General features: G+C 36.2%; 1 protein-coding gene across 1 annotated transcript in view; it reads right to left on the reverse strand.

Annotated features, from left to right (window-relative positions):
* Window positions 1–24,437, reverse strand: part of LOC149806042 (phospholipase-B 81-like) — a 54,490-nt gene extending 30,053 nt beyond the window's left edge. The window contains exons 1-3 of the mRNA XM_089950904.1: window positions 24,289–24,437; window positions 17,482–17,704; window positions 13,487–13,718 (exon numbers count right to left, since the gene is read on the reverse strand). Of these exons, the coding sequence (XP_089807030.1) occupies window positions 13,487–13,718; window positions 17,482–17,704; window positions 24,289–24,349 (516 nt within the window). The 5' untranslated portion in view covers window positions 24,350–24,437. The remainder of the gene's footprint in view (window positions 1–13,486; window positions 13,719–17,481; window positions 17,705–24,288) is intronic.
* Between the last annotated feature and the right edge of the window lie 2,672 nt (window positions 24,438–27,109).

Consider the following 27,109-nt stretch of genomic DNA (forward strand, 5'->3'; position numbering starts at 1 on the left):
TCTTGGTGGTGCAACGAAAAACAAATTTAGGAATGATTAGACTTAAAAAAGGCTGTATATTTTTTGTTACTGGTATTTCTCAAGTAATTTATGTTGTACAATATTTAGTTATCTGTCTTCATTTAAGCAATCAAAGATTGCTGCAAACTGCAACACTCCTGCTCATGTATTCAAAAGCTCCTAAACCTGACTGCACATTCAAATTCAAAATTACATTTGTAATGAACATTAAATCTATGAAGTTTTCATAAAGTAAACTTGTACACTACATGTATTTAAGGCCCCCAAAATATGTGTTTCCTAATGCACTGGTTTTAAATTAGTGTAGGTAGGTAGGAATTTTTTAAAAAAATATTATATACATATGATAAATTTTTTTCATGGGTGGAGGGAAGTGCTGGGGTCAGCAAGGTTTTAAGCAATGAATAAAGTTGTTCTTTCTAAAACAATCTTCTATCAGCATCTTATCCAATTTATGCTATATAACTTGTGAGAATAATAATTGCTGATGAGCTCTGCAGAATCGGGTTTCTTACTTCCATCCATATGCTTGCCACAATGACCATTATTTCTGACTTTCCAAAAAATGTTAAGCAACTTTAACAATGATGATGACAACAATGGCAATACTGTCAATGACACTGTGGGAAATATTTCACAAAACTTATGCAGGTAAGACAAAAATAGGGATGACATTAGGCAGCATGTTGACATCTTAGACATTCTTCCAGTCCTTTCTGACACAATGTTTTGACCCACACATATTTAAATAATGGCAACTTTATACTTTGAGTGGATGTATGTTTTTGTGAAGATTAACAGTTCATAATAAATTCCATAATTAATTGTGTCTGCAGACACTGGCTGAACTTGGGCCTTTTCTGCAGTCAGACAAGTTCTGACTGAAATGCATTCCCTCTTTCAAAGTTTTTAATTGAAAATCAGTTGTCTAGAAAATTGCATTAGCAATATAAAATGCAATCCTAACCTCCACAGCGAAAACGTTTTCAGTCAAATTAGATGGTTCAAACAAGGTATGCTGTACACTGATGAATTTTGATGTGACTTTAAGCTTGCCAAAGAGTGACTATCAACTTCCAATGATGAATATCATGTGACTTCTAGCTTGCCAAACAGTGACTGACAATTTCCAATGATGAATTTGATATGACTTCAAGCTTGCCAAACAGTGACTATCAACTTCCAATGATGAATTTGATGTGACTTCAAGCTTGCCAAACAGTGACTGTCAACTTCCAATGATGAATTTGATGTGACTTCAAGCATGCCAAACAGTGACTATCAACTTCCAATGATGAATTTGATATGACTTCAAGCTTGCCAAATAGTGACTATCAACTTCCAATGATGAATATCATGTGACTTCTAGCTTGGCAAACAGTGACTGACAACTTCCAATGATGAATTTGATGTGACTTCAAGCTTGCCAAACAGTGACTGTCAACTTCCAATGATGAATTTGATGTGACTTCAAGCATGCCAAACAGTGACTATCAACTTCCAATGATGAATTTGATATGACTTCAAGCTTGCCAAATAGTGACTATCAACTTCCAATGATGAATATCATGTGACTTCTAGCTTGGCAAACAGTGACTGACAACTTCCAATGATGAATTTGATGTGACTTCAAGCTTGCCAAACAGTGACTATCAACTTCCAATGATGAATTTGATGTGACTTCAAGCTTGCCAAACAGTGACTGTCAACTTCCAATGATGAATTTGATGTGACTTCAAGCATGCCAAACAGTGACTATCAACTTCCAATGATGAATTTGATATGACTTCAAGCTTGCCAAATAGTGACTATCAACTTCCAATGATGAATATCATGTGACTTCTAGCTTGGCAAACAGTGACTGACAACTTCCAATGATGAATTTGATGTGACTTCAAGCTTGCCAAACAGTGACTATCAACTTCCAATGATGAATTTGATGTGACTTCAAGCTTGCCAAACAGTGACTATCAACTTCCAATGATGAATTTGATGTGACTTAGAGCTTACTGAACCAAAAACCCAAATTGCAAGATTTATTTATTCCCATAAATCCAGAATATCGAGAAATAAACCCATTCACTCTCCTGGAAATGTTTTTTTTTGGGGGGGGGTAAAAGTAATTTTAATTATGCAATAATTACCTGTCACTATTGCTTAGCTCATCTATTTTCATCCCGAAAGTACACCGTCTGTATGATGTACCTATATGTCATCTTTTCACAGGCAACCATTATGCAAGATATCAGAGCAGGGTGTGAGGAGGTTATTCTGCATTAGCGACAGGTAAGTATTGCATAATCAAAATTAGTTTTACATACCCCAAAAAACTATATTTTAATAGCAGCAATTACTTAACCTGTCGCTATTGCTTAGCTGAATTTGTCAGTAAGGTGAGTAGGCTGATGTCAAGCTGATTAAAAACCAAAATTAAATGGACTCACCGTAAAGGAAGAGGTCCATTTCTATAGAATGTTCATGTCTGTCTGAGTAACAGGCTGTGCTGTAACAATGGGACCCAAAGAAAAAATGTCTGTGCTCTGTTGTGTTAATCAGTGGAGGTAAATGAGGAAAATGTATTATGGGCATGCCAAAAAAGCTGCTTTCACGATATCTTCCAGAGAGGAATGATAAAAGTAGGTCCATTGGGTAGCAAAGTCTTGAACTTCATGGGCTTTAAGTTTCATAAAAGTGAGGTCTCAATCGGTGCAAAACTCACAGGCTCATTTGATTGTATTGACAATCCACTGGGAGACAGTGGCAGCTGAAATGTCTATGGAGCCCTTAATAGGGAGAAAGAGATGTTTCCTACCCTTTCTTTTTGCTTTGGAGACATTAAGATAGAAAAGAAAAGCACACACGGGGCATACAAGTCTATCTTGATCATCCCCTGTGCATATTTTACTGAGACTGGGAATCACTATGGGTAAGGAGGCTACTGAAGGTAACTGATTTTTTGCAAGAAAACCAGGTTGGCAGAGAAGGGAAACAGAGTCACAGTTCCCATTAAACCTAAGACTGCCAGAGTCAATGGACAAGGCATGAATTTCGCTTCTTCAGCTCGCCGAGGAAAGGGCACTAAGGAACACAGTTTTGAGTGTGAGATCCAGATTCCATCTGGGCACAAGAGAGCGAGAGACAGTCTCTGAAGCTCAAAAAACTTTATAAGATGGGCAAGATGTGGATCTGAACCGATTTCAGTGCCCTGCGAGAATTCAAGTATGTTGGAGATGGCAACTCAATAGCCTTTGATAGTGGATACTGAAAATTTTTGGTCTCAAAGAGGAACAAAAGGAAATCAGCAATGGAAGTTACAGATAGGCAGATAGGATCAACATGTTTCCTACTGTATGAATCACAGAAGATTCTCCACCTGGCATCATCAACTCACCTGGTATCATCAACTTTGGATGTAGAAGCTCTCCTGGCTTGAATGATGCTATTGGTGACTCTGACCAAAAACTTGTTCTGGCAGAGATCTCGTTTGAGATGAGCCAGATGTGAATGTGGAGAATGTCTGGGCCCATTGTGGCAAAGGGATCCCCCATTATTGTGACAGGAGATCCCTCCTGTGTTGTAGAGACCTGGATTGATCTATCAAGAGGTCTAGAAGATCAATGAACAATGATTGCAAGGGCCACAATGGGGCAATGAAAATTATCCAAACAGTGGAAGTTCACACTCTTTGCAGAACTGTGGTAGCAGTCAGAAAGGTGGGAAGGCATGTGCGAATAGGCGATCCCACTGGAGGTTTGTTGTTGAGCTTGGCCACAAACAGGTCCACTACAGCTCTTCCCCAAAGGGAAAACAGGGACTCTCTTACTGAGTGGTGAAGAGACCATTCTGTGAGGATAGCTTGGTCTGTTCTGGACAGGCTTTCTGCTAATACATTCATCTTGCCTGAGATGTGACGAACTCGGATTGTGACATTCTCTGAGGCTGCCCAGATGTAAACGTTCCAGACCTCCACAAAAAAGAGAAGGGGCATATGTGCCTCCTTGACATCGTAGGTAGTCTATGACATACGTGTTGTCTAAAGAGACAATGACACATTGTCCCCTTATTAGGTCGATGCTCCCTTGCAATGCTAGAAATAATGCTTACATTTCTTAGATGTTGATGGGGAGGGACAATTTGGCCTGAGTCCAGGAACAATGGAGGATTATGCCTTTCGGCTCTAAATGTTCCCTAGCCTGAATCTGACACATCTCCGAGCAGGTAGGAATGGTAATCGGGTGCATGCATGGAAACCCTCATCAGGAATCTTTCTCGATTCATCCACCAAAGCAAATGGTGGTGAAAAACTGGTCCTAGAGGGATCAGGGTTGATAGAGAATCTCCGTGAGGTTTCCACCTTGCCAGAAGGAGGAACTGTAGAGGATGCATGTGAAGACATTCTAAAGGAACCAAAATGGCAGAGGCATTCAAGGTTCCAGGTAGGGACAGATAAAGGCGAGCAGATAAATGGTTTTTGATCATAGCGTCTCTAGATGAGCCAGAATTCAATCTACCTGATCCTGGGGAACCTGGACCTAGTTTTGGTTCGTGAGAAAGTTCATCCCCAAGTAAACAAAGTCCTGTGATGGAACAAGTTCTGACTTCTCAAGGTTGGGTAGGAGACCCAATTGAGTTATGGTGGACCAAGAGTGGAACAGATCCTGATGAAGGGTCTTAACATGGGCATGGTGAACCAGCCAGTCATCGAAATACTGGAGAATCAATGTTCCCTGTATTCAAAGGTAGGTTGCTACCACTCCCATAAACTGGGTGAAGACTGTGGGTGCCGAATGGCTGAACCCTGAATTGATAGACCTCCTGGTCTATGCAAAAATGAAGATATCTGTGGTGCAGAGGAAATATGGGGATGTGTAAATAGGCATTCTGAAGGTCGATGGAGACTGACCAACTGGACGGATGAAGAATGTTCCGGATTGAGGAGGTTGTCTCCATCTTGACAGAAATTGGTTGAGTGTGGAGAGATCGATAATGATTCAAATTTTACCACTTTTCTTAGTAACCAGGAAGATGTGGAAGAAGACAAGAGACTGATCATTTAAAACCCTCACAACTGCTCCTTTTGGCATAAGGGTGTACACATCTTCCCTTAATTCCACCAGATTGGACTCGAGAAAGAAAATAGGGGTCCTTGATAATGGGGGCTTGTTCCCAAAACTGGAGTTGATAACTCTCATTTACAATGGAGAGGACCAAGCCTCCGAGAAAAGGCCTAGGCAAGCAACTACTGCAATGTTTGGGAAGGGGATGCATTGTAGGAGATGGGGTAATTTGCAAGGGCTGCCCTCTCCTTCCTGCCCTGGTAGAAAAGGAATGTGGGTTAGAAAACTTCCTCTTCGATTTGCGGCAACATGGGCACCATGGACCTGATGAGGGAGGAGGTGGTCTAGCAAGAATTTGTGGATTGGGCTGGGGTTGCGCCTGCTTGAAAAATTTGGCAGGTGGTCCCTAAGGACGATTTGCCTGACCTCGTTTCTTGGTCAATTGTGATGGACCAGGAGTGAAGGTAAAAGATCAATGTAGGTGATCGAGCAAGTCCTGAGAAGCCATGATAGGAATGAGGCCCATAAAAAGGGTCTTGGCTTCTAGATGAGCAACCCTTAGGTCTTTACTGTGGTTAAGCAAGACCTTCAACGAGTCTAATGCAGCTACATGGCGGATGTGCAGAAATTCTGCTAATAATGCCATGGCAACAGAAGGCGCATGCCGGGATGTTTTGGCCACAGCCTCCAGCACACATTGTAATGCGGCTGGATTCAAGGTGGCCTCATCTCAGCATACAAAAGGAAGTAGCTGATAATGGGTTGGCATGCAAGGCTATAGTTACAAGTAATTGGGTTTTCTGTTCCATGGCATCAATTGTTTTGATGGGAAGGCATGCCCAGGATCCCGAAGAAATACCAATTTTGGCCACATCAGCATCCAAGAGAGGTTTAACAGGCCACTTTGGGGAATGTACCTGGTTATTTGAAGAATCGATATGGGGTCTCAATGCAGAGGGAGGAACATACCAAACTGTACCATTCAGTTAATATTTTAACCACCACGGGTAGAACACGAGGTAGCTTCCGAATTCCCGCAAAGAATCAATTTCTAAGGGGGCAAAACAAAAAGCTACGATACGGTTTTAAGGACAAATGGACAGTAGTAACACTGAGAATTATTAAATACTGTGGAGAGAGACTGCTAATTGCAGTATATTAGTTGTCCACAGGCATAATTTCTTGGTCACATGGCTTCAGACATCTGTACGGCATGGTGTCCATGAAAAGAATGACATACAGGTACATCTACCTTCTGCGCATGACCATGCCACAGAGTGGTGTGCAAAAGGTCAAAAGGGTCATAGTGACTTTTTCTCCACTCTTGGAGGATGCATTCTCATCATACGGATGGTGTATTTTTGGCATGAAAATAGATTAGCTATGCAATAGCAACAAGGTAAGTAAATGCTGCTATTCAAAATGGAGGTTTAATGGGTTCTAACCTTTTGGTTGGAGCTTGGCTAAAAAATCCTTAGTGTCATGTCTAAAACAAAAGTCACTCAAAGAGACTGAAACTCTACTGTGATGTTCTTGAGCAAGAAGAATTTCAAATTAGCCACTGTGGTAGCCATATTGGATGAAAGATTGGCAGCATTTTCATTTAAGAAAAACTAGACACTTCGAGAAGACTTTCTTTTGGTGAAATCCCCATGTCAATATGACCATCCTTTCAGAAGAATTATTGACAAAATTTTCAATATGATCATTGTAGCAGCCATACTGGATGTCTGCAGGGGAATTATTTTGAGTCAGAACCAGCTAGATACCATAAGTTATTTCGTGAATGCAATATGATATGATTATAAGTCTTTTGGTGAAAGCCCTATGTTGATATGATTATAGGTAATTTGGTGAAAGCCCTATGTTGATATGATTACAAGTAATTTGGTGAAAGCCATATGTTGATATCAAACGTTGCTTGGTGAAAGCCCAATTTTTTAGACTGATCATCAATTCTGGAGGAAATCCCATAGCAAGACTTTCATGACAGCTGCCATGGTGACCATACTTGATGTCAGACTGGAATCATTTCAGCTAGACATCATGACAAATCTTCTGGTGAAAAGCCAAAGTTCATACAACTTACCAATAACATGATTTTCAAGATGGAGGTCTTGATGGCCAAACTGGATGCCATATTGGTACTAATTTCATTGAGTACCAACTAGATATCATAAGAGGTCATCTAGTAAAAACCCAATTTCATCATGACTTTCCATCTAGAATGAGAAGCAATAAGATGGTCAAGATGGCCATTGTGGATGTCAGATCTTCATTTTCATTTAAGATCAACTAGACATCATAAAAAGTCTTTAAGTGTAAACTCCATGCTGACACGACAAGCTGGTGAAAATCACATCTTGATATAACTTTTTTATATTCATAAGAAGCTATAACAAGATTTTCAAGATGGTTACCATGATGGTCATATTGGAAGTCAGATCACCACCATTCTCATTTAAGACGAAGCAGACATCATAAAATAAATCTTTCATTGTAAATCCCATCATGATATGACCATCTGGAGAATGGAGAACAGGCTATCTCATAAGTTCTTTTAGTCTATGACCAGTAGAACTAAAATATGAATTAGGTGCGAACCTAAAATTAGGTCTCATTTTTCAAAATCTTCAATGTTTGTGATATTTTAACATTTTAATGTAAACCATTTCCCATCTTCTAATGCAAGAATTTTACTTCTTTTGAAGTTCTTTTATAATGAGAAACAATTACAAAGTTATTTTTCATAATTTAATATCTCCTTGTTTTTTATGCACAGCACTATTATGACAAAACCTTTGTGGAAAATACCTGTGAATTCATTAGTTTTCAAGGAACAAAAATTTCCATGGATTTCAGGGTTGCTACAAACCACAAATTAAAATATGCAAAGAATAATGATTCCTCTGTGGAAACAACAGTGCCCACCCAACCACACAGCAAATCCATGAATTGAGTACTTAAGAAGTGGTCATATATTGCAAAAATGATACCCACAAAAATAAAATGAATTCAAATGAACTAAGTAAAAAGTGGTATAACTAATAACAGACTTGAGAGGTCACTTGTATGGATAAGTGAAAGTATCATGAAATGAATAAGTTGAATATTTAGCAGTTTTGTGTTTCATCATGCATCGTGTGCATCAAATTAAAGGAATTTAAGAAATCTGAACTTACTCTATGCCTGCCTAAATGCATTTAAAAAATCTGAATATAATATATGCATGCCTAAATGTATTTAGGAAATCTGAACATAATCTATGCATGCATACATGCATTTAGGAAATCTGAACTTAATCTATGCATGCATACATGCATTTAGGAAATTTGAACATAATCTATGCATGCCTTAATGCATTTAGGAAATCTGAACATAATATATGCATGCATACATGCATTTAGGAAATCTGAACTTTATGCATGCATACATGCATTTAGGAAATCTGAACATAATATATGCATGCCTTAATGCATTTAGGAAATCCGAACATAATCTATGTATGCCTTAATGCATTTAGGAAATCAGAACATAATCTATGCATGCCTTAAATGCATTTAGGAAATCTGAACATAATCTATGCATGCCTTAATGCATTTAGGAAATCTGTACATAATCTATGCATGCCTAAATGCATTTAGGAAATCAGAACATAATCTATGCGTGCCTTAATGCATTTAGGAAATCTGTACATAATCTATGCATGCATACATGCATTTAGGAAATCTGAACTTAATCTATGCATGCATACATGCATTTAGGAAATCTGAACATAATCTATGCATGCATACATGCATTTAGGAAATCTGAACTTTATGCATGCATACATGCATTTAGGAAATCTGAACATAATATATGCATGCCTTAATGCATTTAGGAAATCCGAACATAATCTATGTATGCCTTAATGCATTTAGGAAATCAGAACATAATCTATGCATGCCTTAAATGCATTTAGAAAATCTGAACATAATCTATGCATGCCTTAATGCATTTAGGAAATCTGAACATAATCTATGCATGCCTTAATGCATTTAGGAAATCTGTACATAATCTATGCATGCCTAAATGCATTTAGGAAATCTGTACATAATCTGTGCATGCATTAATGCATTTAGGAAATCTGTACATAATCTATGCATGCATACATGCATTTAGGAAATCTGTACATAATCTATGCATGCATACATGCATTTAGGAAATCTGTACATAATCTATGCATGCCTTAATGCATTTAGGAAATCTGTACATAATCTATGCATGCCTTAATGCATTTAGGAAATCTGAACATAATCTATGCATGCCTTAATGCATTTAGGAAATCAGAACATAATCTATGCATGCCTTAATGCATTTAGGAAATCAGAACATAATCTATGCATACATACATGCATTTAGGAAATCTGTACATAATCTATGCATGCCTTAATGCATTTAGGAAATCAGAACATAATCTATGCATGCCTTAATGCATTTAGGAAATCAGAACATAATCTATGCATGCCTTAATGCATTTAGGAAATCAGAACATAATCTATGCATGCCTAAATGCATTTAGGAAATCAGAACATAATCTATGCATGCCTTAATGCATTTAGGAAATCTGAACATAATCTATGCATGCCTTAATGCATTTAGGAAATCTGAACATAATCTATGCATACCTTAATGCATTTAGGAAATCTGAACATAATCTATGCATGCCTTAATGCATTTAGGAAATCTGAACATAATCTATGCATGCCTTAATGCATTTAGGAAATCTGAACATAATCTATGCATGCCTTAATGCATTTAGGAAATCTGAACATAATCTATGCATGCCTAAATGCATTTAGGAAATCTGAACATAATCTATGCATGCCTAAATGCATTTAGGAAATCTGAACATAATCTATACATGCCTTAACGCATTTAGGAAATCTGAACATAATCTATGAGTGCCTTAATGCATTTAGGAAATCTGTACATAATCTATGCATACCTTAATGCATTTAGGAAATCAGAACATAATCTATGCATGCCTTAATGCATTTAGGAAATCTGTACATAATCTATGCATGCCTTAATGCATTTAGGAAATCTGAACATAATCTATGCATGCCTAAATGCATTTAGGAAATCTGAACATAATCTATACATGCCTAAATGCATTTAGGAAATCTGTACATAATCTATGCATGCCTTAATGCATTTAGGAAATCAGAACATAATCTATGCATGCCTTAATGCATTTAGGAAATCTGTACATAATCTATGCGTGCCTTAATGCATTTAGGAAATCAGAACGTAATCTATGCATGCATACATGCATTTAGGAAATCAGAACATAATCTATGCGTGCCTTAATGCATTTAGGAAATCAGAACATAATCTATGCATGCCTTAATGCATTTAGGAAATCAGAACATAATCTATGCGTGCCTTAATGCATTTAGGAAATCAGAACATAATATATGCGTGCCTTAATGCATTTAGGAAATCTGAACTTAATCTATGCATGCATACATGCATTTAGGAAATCTGAACTTAATCTATGCATGCATACATGCATTTAGGAAATCTGAACATAATCTATGCATGCATACATGCATTTAGGAAATCTGAACTTTATGCATGCATACATGCATTTAGGAAATCTGAACATAATATATGCATGCCTTAATGCATTTAGGAAATCCGAACATAATCTATGTATGCCTTAATGCATTTAGGAAATCAGAACATAATCTATGCATGCCTTAAATGCATTTAGGAAATCTGAACATAATCTATGCATGCCTTAATGCATTTAGGAAATCTGAACATAATCTATGCATGCCTTAATGCATTTAGGAAATCTGTACATAATCTATGCATGCCTAAATGCATTTAGGAAATCTGTACATAATCTATGCATGCCTTAATGCATTTAGGAAATCTGTACATAATCTATGCATGCATACATGCATTTAGGAAATCTGTACATAATCTATGCATGCATACATGCATTTAGGAAATCTGTACATAATCTATGCATGCCTTAATGCATTTAGGAAATCTGTACATAATCTATGCATGCCTTAATGCATTTAGGAAATCTGAACATAATCTATGCATGCCTTAATGCATTTAGGAAATCAGAACATAATCTATGCATGCCTTAATGCATTTAGGAAATCAGAACATATTCTATGCATGCATACATGCATTTAGGAAATCTGTACATAATCTATGCATGCCTTAATGCATTTAGGAAATCAGAACATAATCTATGCATGCCTTAATGCATTTAGGAAATCAGAACATAATCTATGCATGCCTTAATGCATTTAGGAAATCAGAACATAATCTATGCATACCTTAATGCATTTAGGAAATCTGAACATAATCTATGCATGCCTTAATGCATTTAGGAAATCTGAACATAATCTATGCATGCCTTAATGCATTTAGGAAATCTGAACATAATCTATACATGCCTTAACGCATTTAGGAAATCTGAACATAATCTATGAGTGCCTTAATGCATTTAGGAAATCTGTACATAATCTATGCATACCTTAATGCATTTAGGAAATCAGAACATAATCTATGCATGCCTTAATGCATTTAGGAAATCTGTACATAATCTATGCATGCCTTAATGCATTTAGGAAATCTGTACATAATCTATGCATGCCTAAATGCATTTAGGAAATCTGTACATAATCTATGCATGCCGAAATGCATTTAGGAAATCTGAACATAATCTATGCATGCCTAAATGCATTTAGGAAATCTGAACATAATCTATACATGCCTAAATGCATTTAGGAAATCTGTACATAATCTATGCGTCCCTTAATGCATTTAGGAAATCAGAACATAATCTATGCATGCCTTAATGCATTTAGGAAATCTGTACATAATCTATGCGTGCCTTAATGCATTTAGGAAATCAGAACATAATCTATGCATGCCTTAATGCATTTAGGAAATCAGAACATAATCTATGCGTGCCTTAATGCATTTAGGAAATCAGAACATAATCTATGCATGCCTTAATGCATTTAGGAAATCAGAACATAATCTATGCGTGCCTTAATGCATTTAGGAAATCAGAACATAATCTATGCGTGCCTTAATGCATTTAGGAAATCTGTACATAATCTATGCATGCCTTAATGCATTTAGGAAATCTGTACATAATCTATGCGTGCCTTAATGCATTTAGGAAATCTGTACATAATCTATGCGTGCCTTAATGCATTTAGGAAATCTGAACATAATCTATGCATGCCTTAATGCATTTAGGAAATCCGAACATAATCTATGCATGCCTTGATGCATTTAGGAAATCAGAACATAATCTATGCATGCCTTAATGCATTTAGGAAATCTGAACATAATCTATGCATGCCTTAATGCATTTAGGAAATCTGTACATAATCTATGCGTGCCTTAATGCATTTAGGAAATCTGTACATAATCTATGCGTGCCTTAATGCATTTAGGAAATCTGTACATAATCTATGCATGCCTTAATGCATTTAGGAAATCTGTACATAATCTATGAGTGCCTTAATGCATTTAGGAAATCTGTACATAATCTATGCATGCCTTAATGCATTTAGGAAATCTGTACATAATCTATGCATGCCTTAATGCATTTAGGAAATCTGTACATAATCTATGCATGCCTTAATGCATTTAGGAAATCTGTACATAATCTATGCATGCCTTAATGCATTTGGGAAATCTGTACATAATGTATGCGTGCCTTAATGCATTTAGGAAATCAGAACATAATCTATGCATGCCTTAATGCATTTAGGAAATCTGTACATAATCTATAATCTATGCATGCCTTAATGCATTTAGGAAATCTGTACATAATCTATGCATGCCTTAATGCATTTAGGAAATCTGTACATAATCTATGCATGCCTTAATGCATTTAGGAAATCTGTACATAATCTATGCATGCCTTAATGCATTTAGGAAATCAGAACATAATCTATGCATGCCTAAATGGATTTAGGAGATCAGAACATAATCTATGCATGCCTTAATGCATTTAGGAAATCTGAATAAAAATGGCAAACTCTTTCCCTCATCATCATTTCTGTGGCCTAAAATAAGTGTAAAGTACTTTTATTGTTTAAGTGTCTACAAGAAAGCTACCTTAACTGCCCTGTTGTAGTCAACCATATAAATTTTTGGAACCTGAAAATATTATTGTAATATTCTACTAAAGTAATGATCACCTTTTCTTTTCATGCAAATCCTTTATGTGGTCATAATCAGTCACTTGGAAAATCCTATTTAAGAAATGTTTAATTTCAAACTAGAAACTGAAGACAATTTGGTTTAAATATTTCATAATACAAAAATTATTTAATCTTTGCATGAGAAATTCTTTTTCTGCTAATTTACTCTTTTACCTGGTTGTCAGGTGCTGCTGATTTGTACCCAGCCATGAGTCCATCATAATGGAATACGATGTAGTTGGCATGACGCCAGTATGCATTGTCAGGAATATTTTTCTGGATCATGGTGCGCATGAAGTGATCCTGGTCATTCAGGAAATTCATCACAGCCATCTTCACCTTTGGATTATCTTGCCATTTTGTGGCAAAAAAATCAAGTAAGTTCTGGTAGTGTTGGTAGATTTGGCTAAAATACACCATAAACTTATTATTATCGCACCAAACAAAAAATTAACTTACTGTAAAATCAGACATATTCATGGACATGCAATGTCAGGATCTTTGAGAAAATGGGCAATTTTATGGGGATCAGATGATGTGGGTCACATACTGTTTACCTCAACACCGTATACAAACATATTATTTTTTTGTGGTGGATTTAATTTTGTAGATATTTGTTATGCACATGAATAAGTGGGATCCTTAATGAGAATGTATAATTAAAGATTAAACTGGATCACAGTAATGTTATTTGATCGTTTTTATATTTGTCCCTTATATAAGCACAACATAAAATTGTGGTGATGATATCCCTGGTCAGTTACTTGGAACATTATAATATTGTGGTGATGATATCCATGGTCAGTTACTTGGACATTATAATATTGTGGTCATGATATCCCTAATCAGTTATTTGGGACATTTAAAATAGGAGGTCATGATATCCCTGGTCAGTTACTTGGGACATTATAATATTGTGGTCATGACATCCCTAGTCAGTTACTTGGACATTATAATATTGTGGTCATGATATCCTAGGTCAGTTACTTGGGATATTATTATATTGAGGTCATGATATCCCTGGTCAGTTACTTGGGACATTATTATATTGTGGTCATGATATCCCTGGTCAGTTACTTGGACATTATAATATTGTGGTCATGATATCCCTGGTCAGTTATTTGGGACATTTAAAATAGAGATAAAACGGAAGATGCAAACTGCTGCAATAAATGGCTGCATATTAAACATGAACAAAGAATTAGAAAGAGGTTTAGGCAATGAAGGAATCTGGATAGGACCTAACATAATTAAGGTAGTCTTCACAAATGTATACACAAGTATTTTCCAAAGTGTTCTTTCCCTTTTACTTAATGAACATACCAACTTTTTGTCAAGCCTCCCTTTAATTAAAGAGAAAAGACAGTCACAAAAACTTTAACACTCAAAATGATCTTAGGGTGTAAACAGACAGATTGATATCCTCACAAAAGAAGTGTGTTCTTATTGGACGTCTAAATCAGTCGCCATTATAAAGGCCAAATATAAAACTGTGCTTACAATAGCTAAATATGTAATCTGGTAATCAATTTTCAAACACACAGATTACTTGGTACACTGTGCATATAAGATGAAAGCACGATGTTTAATACAAGGCTGAATCCATCAGACAGAAATGGTAGCACTTGCCTGTGCAATCCTAAAATGTCACAAAGCATATGAACAGTATAATATCATAATAGTCTTCCTTTTGTATATTGCCCTTTGCAATTGCGAGGCTTCTGCAGCAAGCCCAATATGGAAGGTCAAACAGATATACAGTACATGTATCATGGACTTAGGAAAAACCAAAACACTGCAGTCACTGTACATAATCCATGCATGCTATGTCCACTGCAGTGGCTATCATAACAGTACACATTATGGTTATGTAGTGGATGGATTAAGTTTAACTGTCCTTATCCTAAAGTTGCAGCAATATAATTATTTGATAGTGGTTGCCTTTTGTATTGTGTGGTACTTACCTTCTGGTTTAAATACAATAGCCACCACTACAGATGTTCTTTGCTCACTATTTTGTGTGGTACTTACATTTAGCTCAACTACAGTAGCCAGCACTACAGAATATTCTTTGCCCTCTATACTGTGTGGTACTTGCCTTTTGGCTGAATTACTGTAGCCAACTGCAGAATGTTCTTTTTAAGCCATACATATTGCTTTTAAATACTTGAAGACTTGCTCAATGCCGATAAACCTATTCAAGCCAAAAATTCAAATGAGAATATTTAGCTACTTCTCCTAACCCCATAAAAGTATGATGGTATAATGTTATATAGCCACTTCTTCTCTCACACACACACACCCAAAAGTATGATGGTACAATGTTATATAGCTACTTCTTCTTACACACACACCCAAAAGTATGATGGTACAGTGTTATATAGCCACTTCTTCTCACACACACACCCAAAAGTATGATGGCATAATGTTATATAGCCACTTCTTCTTACACACACACCCAAAAGTATGATGGTACAGTGTTATATAGCCACTTCTTCTCACACACACACCCAAAAGTATGATGGTACAATGTTATATAGCCACTTCTTCTTACACACACACACCCAAAAGTATGATGGTACAATGTTATATAGCCACTTCTTCTTACACACACACCCAAAAGTATGATGGTAGTGTTATATAGCCACTTCTTCTCACACACACACACCAAAAGTATGATAAATATAGCTACTTCTTCTCTCACACACACACCCAAAAGTATGATGGTACAATGTTATATAGCCACTTCTTCTCACACACACACCCAAAAGTATGATGGTACAGTGTTATATAGCCACTTCTTCTCTCACACACACATGATGATGGTACAATGTTATATAGCCACTTCTTCTCTCACACACACACCCAAAAGTATGATGGTATAATGTTATATAGCTACTTCTTCTCTCACACACACATGATGATGGTACAATGTTATAAAGCCACTTCTTCTCACACACACACACCCAAAAGTATGATGGTACAGTGTTATATAGCTACTTCTTCTCTCACACACACACCCAAAAGTATGATGGTACAGTGTTATATAGCTACTTCTTCTCTCACACACACACCCAAAAGTATGATGGTACAATGTTATATAGCCACTTCTTCTTACACACACACACACCCAAAAGTATGATGGTACAGTGTTATATAGCTACTTTTTCTCTCACACGCACACCCAAAAGTATGATGGTACAATGTTATATAGCCACTTCTTCTTACACACACACACACACCCAAAAGTATGATGGTACAATGTTATATAACTACTTCTTCTCATCACCTCACAAAAGTTTGATGGTACAATGTTATATAGCTACTTCTTCTTCTCACCCCCCCAAAAGTGTGATGGTAGAATGTAATATAGCTACTTCTTCTCACCACCACCCAAAAATATGAAGGTATAATGTTATTTAGCTACTTCTCTTCACCCTTCCCCAGAAAAAACATGTGATGGTACACCGATGTTATTTGTGTACATGCTATGGTACATAACACTCTGCCAAAATCATGTTGTGTACACACTACCATAGATCACACTCTGCCACCATGTGACATACACACTACAGTACATCACTCTCTGTCACCATGTTGTGTACACACTACAATATATCACACTCTGCCACCATGTTGTGTACTCACTACAATACATCACACTCTGCCACCATGTTGTGTACACACTACAATACATCACACTCTGCCAACATGTCGTGTACACAGTATGGTACATCACTCTGCCACCATGTTGTGTACACACTACAATACATCATGTTCTGCCACCATGTTGTGTATACGCTACAGTACATCACACTCTGCTACCTTGTTGTGTACACAGTATGGTACATCACTTTCTATCACCATGTTGTGTACACACTACAGTGCATCAAACTGTGCCACCATGTTGTGTACACACTTCAGTAAATCATGCTCTGCCACCATGTTGTATACATACTATGGTACATCACACTGCCATTATTTTGTGTACACACCTCAGTAAATCATGCTCTGCCACCATGTTGTGTACACACTACATCACACTGCTATTATTTTGTGTACACACTTCAGTAAATCATGCTTTGCCACCATGTTGAGCACAGACCATGGTACATCACATTAAAACAATCAAAGCATCACACCTATGCCACTTCTCTTCCTCAACTTACCCCTGAGTAACAACACCCTCCAGGTATCCTGCTGCAAACATAATATCTTCATTGCTGGCACTGTCTCCATATCCAGAGTTAATATCCAGAATACCCCAGCCTGTCTCCATCAATGTGTTGTTGTATGTGCCATATGCAGTGGCACCATCCTTGTCCAAGATACCAGCCTTGTATGTGCATTGCTTATTCTTGCAGTAAACACTGCCAGATGTGTACTTGTCCCCTAAAGGAAAATAAACATGTCACTTGAAGGAACTGACACTCTACTGTCTGAAAAAATTACCAGGAATCCAAGATAAGACTGTTTATTCTTTATAACTGCTGAGTTTTTAAACTGTCTCTGAAAGATAACAAGATTTTTCAAAATGGCCCCTAACATGGCCATATTGAGTGTCAGATCATCACCATTTTTATTTAGGACCAACTAGACATTTTCATTAGTATTTTGGTGAAAATTCAATGTTAACATAACCATCCTATTAGGAGGAGTAGTGATAACAAATTTTAATGGTGGTCATCATGTAAGTCATACTAAATAAAGGTGTCATTTTCACTTAGGACCAACTAGATATCACAAGAAGTCTTTTGGTGAAAACCCCATGTCAACAGATCAGGGTTTACGTTGTACTGATTACTCCTAACAAACTGCATAAAGCCAGATCAGCCAGTGCATTATGTGATGACAGATCAGGGTCTGTGCAGTTTGCAGTTGGACTCATCTTATAAACAAGTATATACAACAGATTAGTCGAAGGTGGTCAAAATTCAAGTCGTCATTTGATGGAAAGACTCTATCCCAAAGGAAGTTTAGTATGGAACCTTCCCACATGATATTATCTGCTGCCATATTGGTATTTTAGAGTGCTAATAGATTAATAACCAATTCAAGCTAAAATAAATAACTGAATATTCAAATCAGAGTACTTGTCATGAATATTCAAATCAGAGTACTTGTCATGAATATTCAAATCAGAGTACTTGTCATGAATATTCAACTTAAACCTATACTTTACCTAGGCAGTAACAATACCTTAATCTAAACTCTGTAATCAGCCATTCTGACCAGGGATTGCTGTACTAATGTTTGGCATAATTTTGGAGAAAAAAACAAATAAGGCAAAATTTAAACCATGTAAATTTTAATTAGTTTACAAGGGAACTTTAAACCTGCAAAGTTGCTAAAAACTCACCCACACACCCACAAGCTAAACACAGAAAAGTCACATAACTCACAACATCATTTCTGCTGTCATTTGGCTGGTAAGATAAAATCTCCTCATTTCTCATGAATATGCATAAATCTACTTAACCAATATACACAACTGCCAGTAAAACTGTCTTGCCATTTTAACCCAACATGACCTTTCTTGATGTTTGAATGAGCCAATCAGAGTTTCTCTTCCAAAACAAAATCACTCATCGACCACCAACTGAAATGTAGGACTCGTCAATCAAAAAAAAAGGGCACCAACTGAAATGTAGGAGACTGTCAATTGTGTTGTTAATGAAGATTTTTTTAATAGAAAAACATTATGTTTGTAAACATAAAGATAAGAATAAAAGAGATCAACGAAAGGAAATGTTTGGTGTGATGTAAAAATTACTCATAGATGATTACTGGAAAAATGTTATCTTTACTAGTGAGTGTTAGGTATTAATGCAAACAACTGATATATATCTGGAAAATGGCTAGGAAGAATGGACACACACACACCCCAATGGGGGATGTGTAGCATACAAGGATACTGGGACACTATCACTCATAAAAGGAAATATTAATGTATAGAAATATATTAAGACACTGGGCTTGTTATTGCCTTTGTTACATGTCCATTCTCACCAGGGTAGTTACCATTATACTGTGAATGGACATATTCCAATGAACAATCTGTACATACTGGTCAATGTTCTTCAAAGATCTTCCTTTCTTACTGAAGTGAATACCATCTTCACCATTCTTTATAGACACCAATCACGAATAGTACTAGAGGTAGTAGTAGTAGTAGTATCATCACTATATAGGGGCCCAGAGTGGCCGAGTGGTCTAAAGCGCTCACCGTTACAGATCACTGTCAACTCACCTCTGTCTGTGTGAGTTTGAGTCTCAGGCTCAGCTAATGTTGGTAAGTGAGAAAGCCTGCCAGTAGCTTCTCATGCGTCAGTGATTCTTCCTGGGGTTTTCCATGGTTCTTCCTCCACCAATTATACTGGCTCCCATGAATAGCTTATATTGTGCTGAAAAATGGTGTTAAACCCTACAACAACAACAACAACAATTATTATTATTATTATTATTATTATTATTTTTATTATTATTGCTAGATAATTTACAGATGACAAAGCACCAGTCCATACAGCACATATTGTTAGGAAATATTTGGAAAATAATAATATAAATTCTTTGGAATGTCCAGCACAGAGATCTTACTTGAACATAATTAACAATGTGTGCCTTAAGCTTAAACTAAATCTTAAAACTCATTATTTGAGGACCCCTGTTTAACATGAGGAAGCCACTGGGAAGTGTGGGAAAATGGATAAGTAGAATTCCTTCGAATTTGAACAAACTCATTCAAGATGCTTATCAAGAGTTATCAAAGCAAACAGAGACATTACCAACTATGTCTACATGAAGACACCAAGAATACAGCACTGATCAAGATGGAACCAAAAAAGACACTGCTTGCTGGTGATGATTGCCATACAATTACCCTCAATGCCTTTGAAGAGTTAGGGTCAAAAATGGCCTCTGAATGGAGCCTCTGGGTGCATGGAAAATAAACCACGTTACTCCTGATTTTGGATAATGCAGTCAGCACAGAAAATTGCTCGAGAAGGGTTCTGTGGGAGCCAGTCAACTCGTAACCAAGCCCCATCCAGCCAATGCTACACCAGCACATATTGAACCAACATGAGTGGTGACACAAGACCTGGAAAAGGGAAAGAAATGAGTAACACTCCACCTAGACCTTCAAACCAGCCTGAAGAGGATGCTGAACCCAGCCAGTCCTGATGTATCAATGTCTTTTGTAAAACCTGGAGCACATTTGAAGCAGCTCAATAAAAAGCTGGACAGAAAAGCAACTAGTTCCAGTTAAGAATGTCAGAAGCCACTAGAAAAGACAAAAATTCATGTTAATAGTGTTATGAGCTTGCATTAAATTGTGAAATGACCATAGCTTAATCCTGCTTCATTTCGATTGATGATATCTGATCTAGAAGAGTGAGAATATTGTTTGATAACTGGAGAAGGAAAAAACTGATACATATTTTTAGGATGGGTATTATATATTTTTATTTGAAGGAAAATAAATATCTCCATACCTGTACTGCAATGTGGAAAAACGCACAGTCTACAGCCAAGATGGCTGATGACCCAAAGTGGCTCGAAAGTGTGAGAGAGGGAAAAGAAATATGGCAACACTGACCTGTCACCAATAGCGATTTGTAAAGACTGGAGGCAACCATGTGATGCTGACATGCCAGCAATTTGAATTTGATCAGTCACTCGATTATATGATGAAATTTATTTTATCCATGTAACAAAATGGATAATAGAATTTCGCATAAATTTTCTAACTTCCTTTCTAAGAGAAGTGTATCATTCAAATGATTGAATTGTAATTGAGTAAATTGTTATATTTTATATATGGGAGCTTGTTTTGTTCTATTTTATATCTCTGATCAGATCTCTGGCATTCCATCCATTCATTTCATATTTTGTTTTACTGTTCACTCAGTCCATGGTCAATCATCTCCTAGATAATTATCACCAAAAAAACATAAGAAATGGTAATCTCACATCACCACCTTATGACATACTTCATACAAGATCTCAGATCTACTGGAGAAATGCAAGGTCCTGCAGGTGCAACATGATTTCCAGGCACTGCAATTGTCAAGATGGGTGAAGGCAAAGACTCATGATGCCTGCATTGAAGAGGACATATGAGAAGGAACATACATGTTCCCATCATAAACAAACTTTGTGGGCTAAATTCAAAAAATCAGACACACTTTGATCCCACAAGAGCCACTTTGGCAAAATAACTTAAAATTGCCTGACTTTCAACTGCTGACAGCCATGGAAACTTACCATTTATACTTGCTTATACGTTGAGTCAATTGCAAATAACAAAGATCCTGACCTGCCCTATCATAATGTGCCTGCAGATCAGAGTCTATGTTGTTTGTTCTAGTGATTACTCCTACCAAACTGCACGGACTCAGATCTGCCAATGCTTTATGTTACAGCAGACCTGGTTCTGTGCAGTTTTCAATTGGACTCATCTAGTAAGCAAGTATATATGGTAACATTTGACACAAATTCCAAAGCAAACTGATTAAGGTCACAACAATATTAAAGAACTATGATTTTTAAATCTTTTAAACAACAATTTATGCTAAGCACTGATTTGTTAAAAATCTACAATAATAGAACAATCTTTCTTATGACTGCATGTAAGTTATGCTTTTTGGCAAATAGGTACAGCCCAGATAAAGGACACAGGGCATAACTTGCTCCATCTGAAGACAGCAGAAACAAGCTGCTGAAATCCAAATTAAATAGTGTCTATGAGAGTACATTTAAGTTTGTCGCACATGGCATTAGCTGCTGATAAGCAGCTTAAATCTACTAAATCGAAATTAAAGTGTCTATAAGAGTACATTTAAGTTTGTCACACATGCCATTAGCTGCAGATAAGCAGCTTAAATCCACTAAATTCAAGCAATCTCCAACTTAACAACATTAATTCAAATCATCACCAACTATTACAGTAAGTCATAAACTTATATTAACAAACAATTATGAAGTAAAACTATGAAGTGAATGACTTATTTATGTGAAATTCGTTGTGCTTTGCCAATGCTTTTGACCCAAAAAAGCCTGCTGAAGTCTAACACAGGAATTTATATTTTGTCAAAACAAACTATGAAAAAACTTAGGAACAAAATAAAATATAATAATCGCAAAATATAGTAATCATACGGTAAATATACATGCATAATAGCATTTTCTTCCCTAGTTAGTCATAGTTATTTAATCAAGAATCATCAAAATATACTTTCACTTTTTTTTCTTAACTTTTTATTATTTAGTGTGGAACAAATGTCAAAGATTTTGAACTGATTTGGACAATGGATGATTTACACCATAGCTGATTTAGACCAAATGCCAGATTGATTCAGATCATGTGAAATACTATACGTTAAAAAAAGCAATCAAAGACAAATACCTGTTTTATTTTGAGTACATATTCCTTTTTCTGCAAACATATTAAGAGACTGAAGTTGATTTTCAGCTCGTAAATTTCCATATAACTGTTCTTGGGTGAAGATCTGCTAGTTATTCCACTATGTTAATTTGAACTTGTTTTTTCCCAAATTTTGAGCCAACATGTCAATCTGAACTCTTTTGCTTAAATTTCCAGCCAAAATCAGAATGAAATAAATATGAGCTATATGTGTCACACTTTTTCAACCAATGAAACTTCAATGCATATAGCAGAAGAAGACATAAAGGTTCAAACAATTCACAGAATATAAACATATGATACTGTATTTATTATATCATCAATTTGTCAAAACAAATTTCACAGTTTGATATTTTAGTATGTAAGTTTTTTTAGTACTGTTAGTATACTGCATAATATACAGTATAACTGTTTCATAAATCTGATAAAACCATTAATATAATCGAACTATATTGCTGAATTTTATTAAAAATTTACACTATTTTTTTTCTCCCAGTGTGTGAGTAACTGTATTATTTATTAATCAAATAAACTATTTTAGTTTTGCACAAAGGTGAAATAACTATAGCATTCACACATTTTTCTGTTTGTTTTTATGCCTACTAATTTAAAAAAACAAACGGCATGAAGGATATAAAAAAAAATGCACACAACTTTTTATAACCCGACTTCGCTAACGGGTAACAAACACTATCAATATGTTTGCATTTTGAATCAATACAGTTGCCATATTTGCATAGGCAGGTCTATTTTCAAGCAACAGATGTGATGTACCGGTAGTTCACTGTCTTTGATAATCTCAATAATTTTGTATTTTTTAGTTACATCTCTTTGAACATATGTATACAAAAGTTCCCCCTTTTTATTTGTTCAATTTGCTTTAGACATATTAAAACTGGAAATTGCAAATATTGCATGCAGACAACAGTTTTTACTAAAATGTCGAACTATTAAAAGGACAGTGAGCAGTCTGTCTGCTTGTTTACATTCAGAGTTTCTGTCGAGTTTGAACAGCTAATAAACGGGACACTGGTACAGACTCCTAGCAACAATCAGGTTAAACATTATAAATTAATGAATGAAATTACTAAGTTTGTGCACGTTTTATATCAAGAATGCTTTATCGTTTTTAAAATCGGTAGGGGGTACAAACAAACGGGACAGTGCGAATACTATGCCTTCAAAATATTTAAATATTCAATCAACATGAGGGGGTTGGTGACTTTTATATAGTTTTGAACTGCTCAACGTTGCGAGGAAATATTGATAGACATCATATTTAATACAGCTATTAACGTAACGTTTAAATCTAGGACAGAATTTAATAGTATTTCACACTGCATGAATCAGCCCGTAATATGGACCGACTAAAACCACGTTCCGCATCAGCCTGCGCACACATCAAAAACAACCGTGAATGTACATTCATTAATTTTGTCTATTCCAGATCTGGTCATATTTCGTATTCTAAACGTGAAGTGACCCACTCGTAAGAAACACTGTACTGAAAAGTGTTGACGTTTTTAGTGGTATACATTCATACTCATCTTACCATTAGCTTGTGAAACGAAAACAAGCACCGCTATCACAACTTCCAACTTTCTATTCGCCATCTTCGCTACACAAGTTGTAAGCAGTCACATGCAAGTAACATGACACAAAACATGTGATTGTGACAGTTTACACGGAGAGGAAATACGGATAGTTCGTCTTTCATGTACTATAACAAGCCGTTTAAGCTAATGCCTTGTTCTATTTAAATAAGTATATCACTATTTTTAATGGCTGATTGCTAATTGATATACAAAGATACATTCCATTATTTTCCCCGAAAGATATCTCAAATTAACAAATGATATATCTCAATTTATTATAAAATATTAAATTTTATTTCAATAAATTAGTAGGCTAGGGATGTAGTACCTGAAGAAGGCATTCCACGACTCTACCGATGCTTCAGATGATAAAGGGGAATAGTTGTTTTTATCTTGTTTGCATAGGCAAGTGCCAGATTTTTTGGATGCAGATACCAGTGCCTGGAAAAGCAGAGTACGAACAGCAAGGGGAAAGGTTGGCTACCAAAGCTGTAAATATTCGTTTATGTACTCCGCCTAAAACGTCTCCATAGCTTGGAAGACGAACATGCTATATCTGTTAATGATTACGAAACAGTCGTAGATGGATACATTCGATCAGCGAGGATCATAAACAGCGAGAAAGAAAAACATATTCATATGTTATTTATATTTAAATATGGCAGTGTGCTCTGAAGGAAAATACCATTACATTGGAATTCAAGGTCTTTCAATATTAGTGTGAAGCCAGATAAAATGGATGCATGTTAAAAGAAAAGCCTTAACTTTTTTATATTCACAAGGAACATTAACAGTGTTTTACTGCATGTAACACGATAGACAACAATGCCCGTAAAGGTTCTGTTCAGGCCCGACAAGGGGGTGGGGGGTATCCCTTACAGGCCCTGGCCGAACAACACTTTTTAATTTTATTTGTAAAAAAAAAAAAAAAAAAAAAAAAAAATTGTTTGAACAAGAACTAGGAGAGGCCCTGGTGTTTCTTACCCCAGGGCCCGTGATCGCTCTCTACGGTCCTGGTTCTGTTACATAAATTGTCAATATCGATGAAATGTTATATTCTATATATTTACAACGACTATGAAAAGCAAAAGAACGGTCTACAAGGGAGGTAAACATAACACAGCCTGACACAAAAGCAAGCAAACACATACAATGTGGTTTGTGTATCTGCGTTAAATACGCTCATGGTGACACTTACTTAGGAACATGTTATATTAATGTAGTCTACAGTATGTTTCATAAAACTGCAAAATTACATTGTGGAGAAAAAAGACTAGAAAAAATGCAACAAAACAAAATAATGGTGTTCACAGAGAATGACGAGAAACATTTTTTTTTATCTGCAAACTTATTAGCTCTGCAGTATAAAAAGACAAATAAGAAAAAACAACTAAAATTAAAGTAAGAGATCGTGATCATTAAATAAGTAATACATTGTTCCTGCTGATAGCTGATTATAACTAATAAAATTACACCCGTGTTCAATTATAACTAGTCTGGTGTTCATTTATAACTAGTTGGTGTTCATTTATAACTAGTCTGGTTTTTGACAGCCACCTCGCTATCAAGGAGGCAGTTAGACAGGCCCCTCACCTGAAGGCAACGATCATACCAAACAAATATAAACAACAACAAACAAATAAAAAATACGTATTGTTTACTAACGAATTTCCTGTTGCTATGTTGACGAAAGAGAACAAGAAGTCGATGTAAAGAGAATGATTACGTTTGTGAACAGTTTACGGATTATGAGTCAATCATAGGATAAAATTAGAGATAAAATGTTGGCAATGAAAAGTTCATGCGAATGAGATTATAGTTTTAACGTATGCAGCCATAATATTTCAGTAAAGTCGTTTCCACTGGACAACAAATTTTTACAAAAGTCATGTTACTGAAATAAAATTAGTCAATTCTTATCAATTTTTATGTGCTGAACACGAATATGACAGTCAAATTGCAAAATTGGCTCTAGTTATTTTGTAATCTGCAAGAAATTAATGTTTACATAACGAAATGCATTCCAATAGTAAAAGGTCAACTGTAATAGCCTACCTATAAAAAATCAAGTCATTGACTACATCTTAGATTTCTTCGCCTGTCTCTTGTACAGCTGTTCGGGAGCATCTCTGAGGAGTGTCCAGCAGTAGTCAGCCAGCATTGTAGTGGACCATTTTCCCTGGTATCTTTGTTCCATTGTTGCGATATCTTGATGAAAACGTTCGCCGTGTTCATCACTAACAATACCACAGTTGCTAGGAAAGAAATCCAAATGGGAATGAAGGAAGTGAATCTTTAGAGACATATTGCAGCCAAGTTTCTTATACTTCATCAACATGTCTTCTACTAGTTCCTTATAGTTTTCTGCCCTAACATTTCCGAGGAAGTTTGTAGAAACTAGGCGAAAAGCATTCCATGCTTGTTTCGCGTCACCTTCCAGCAAGTTGTTGAACCGGTCATCTTTGAAAAGCTCTCGAATCTGAGGACCCACAAAAACTCCCTCTTTAATCTTTGCTTCGCTGAGTCGAGGGAATTTTTCATGCAGGTATCGGAATGCTGGCAAAGTCCGGTCAATGGCTTTCACGAAGTTCTTCATCAAACCTAGTTTGATGTGAAGGGGTGGTAGCAAGATTTTCTGAGCCTCAACCAGAGCTGGGTGTTGGATATTCTTCTCTCCAATGGCTACATTCTGCCTGTGAGTCCATTCCTTCCTCATGTAGTGCATTTCCCTTACTCGGCTATCCCACTCGCATAAGAAACACATGTATTTTGTATATC

Source organism: Sinohyriopsis cumingii, chromosome 2, assembly GCF_028554795.1.
Source record: "Sinohyriopsis cumingii isolate HCF-2022 chromosome 2, ASM2855479v2, whole genome shotgun sequence".
In the NCBI taxonomy this organism is placed as follows: domain Eukaryota; kingdom Metazoa; phylum Mollusca; class Bivalvia; order Unionida; family Unionidae; genus Sinohyriopsis; species Sinohyriopsis cumingii.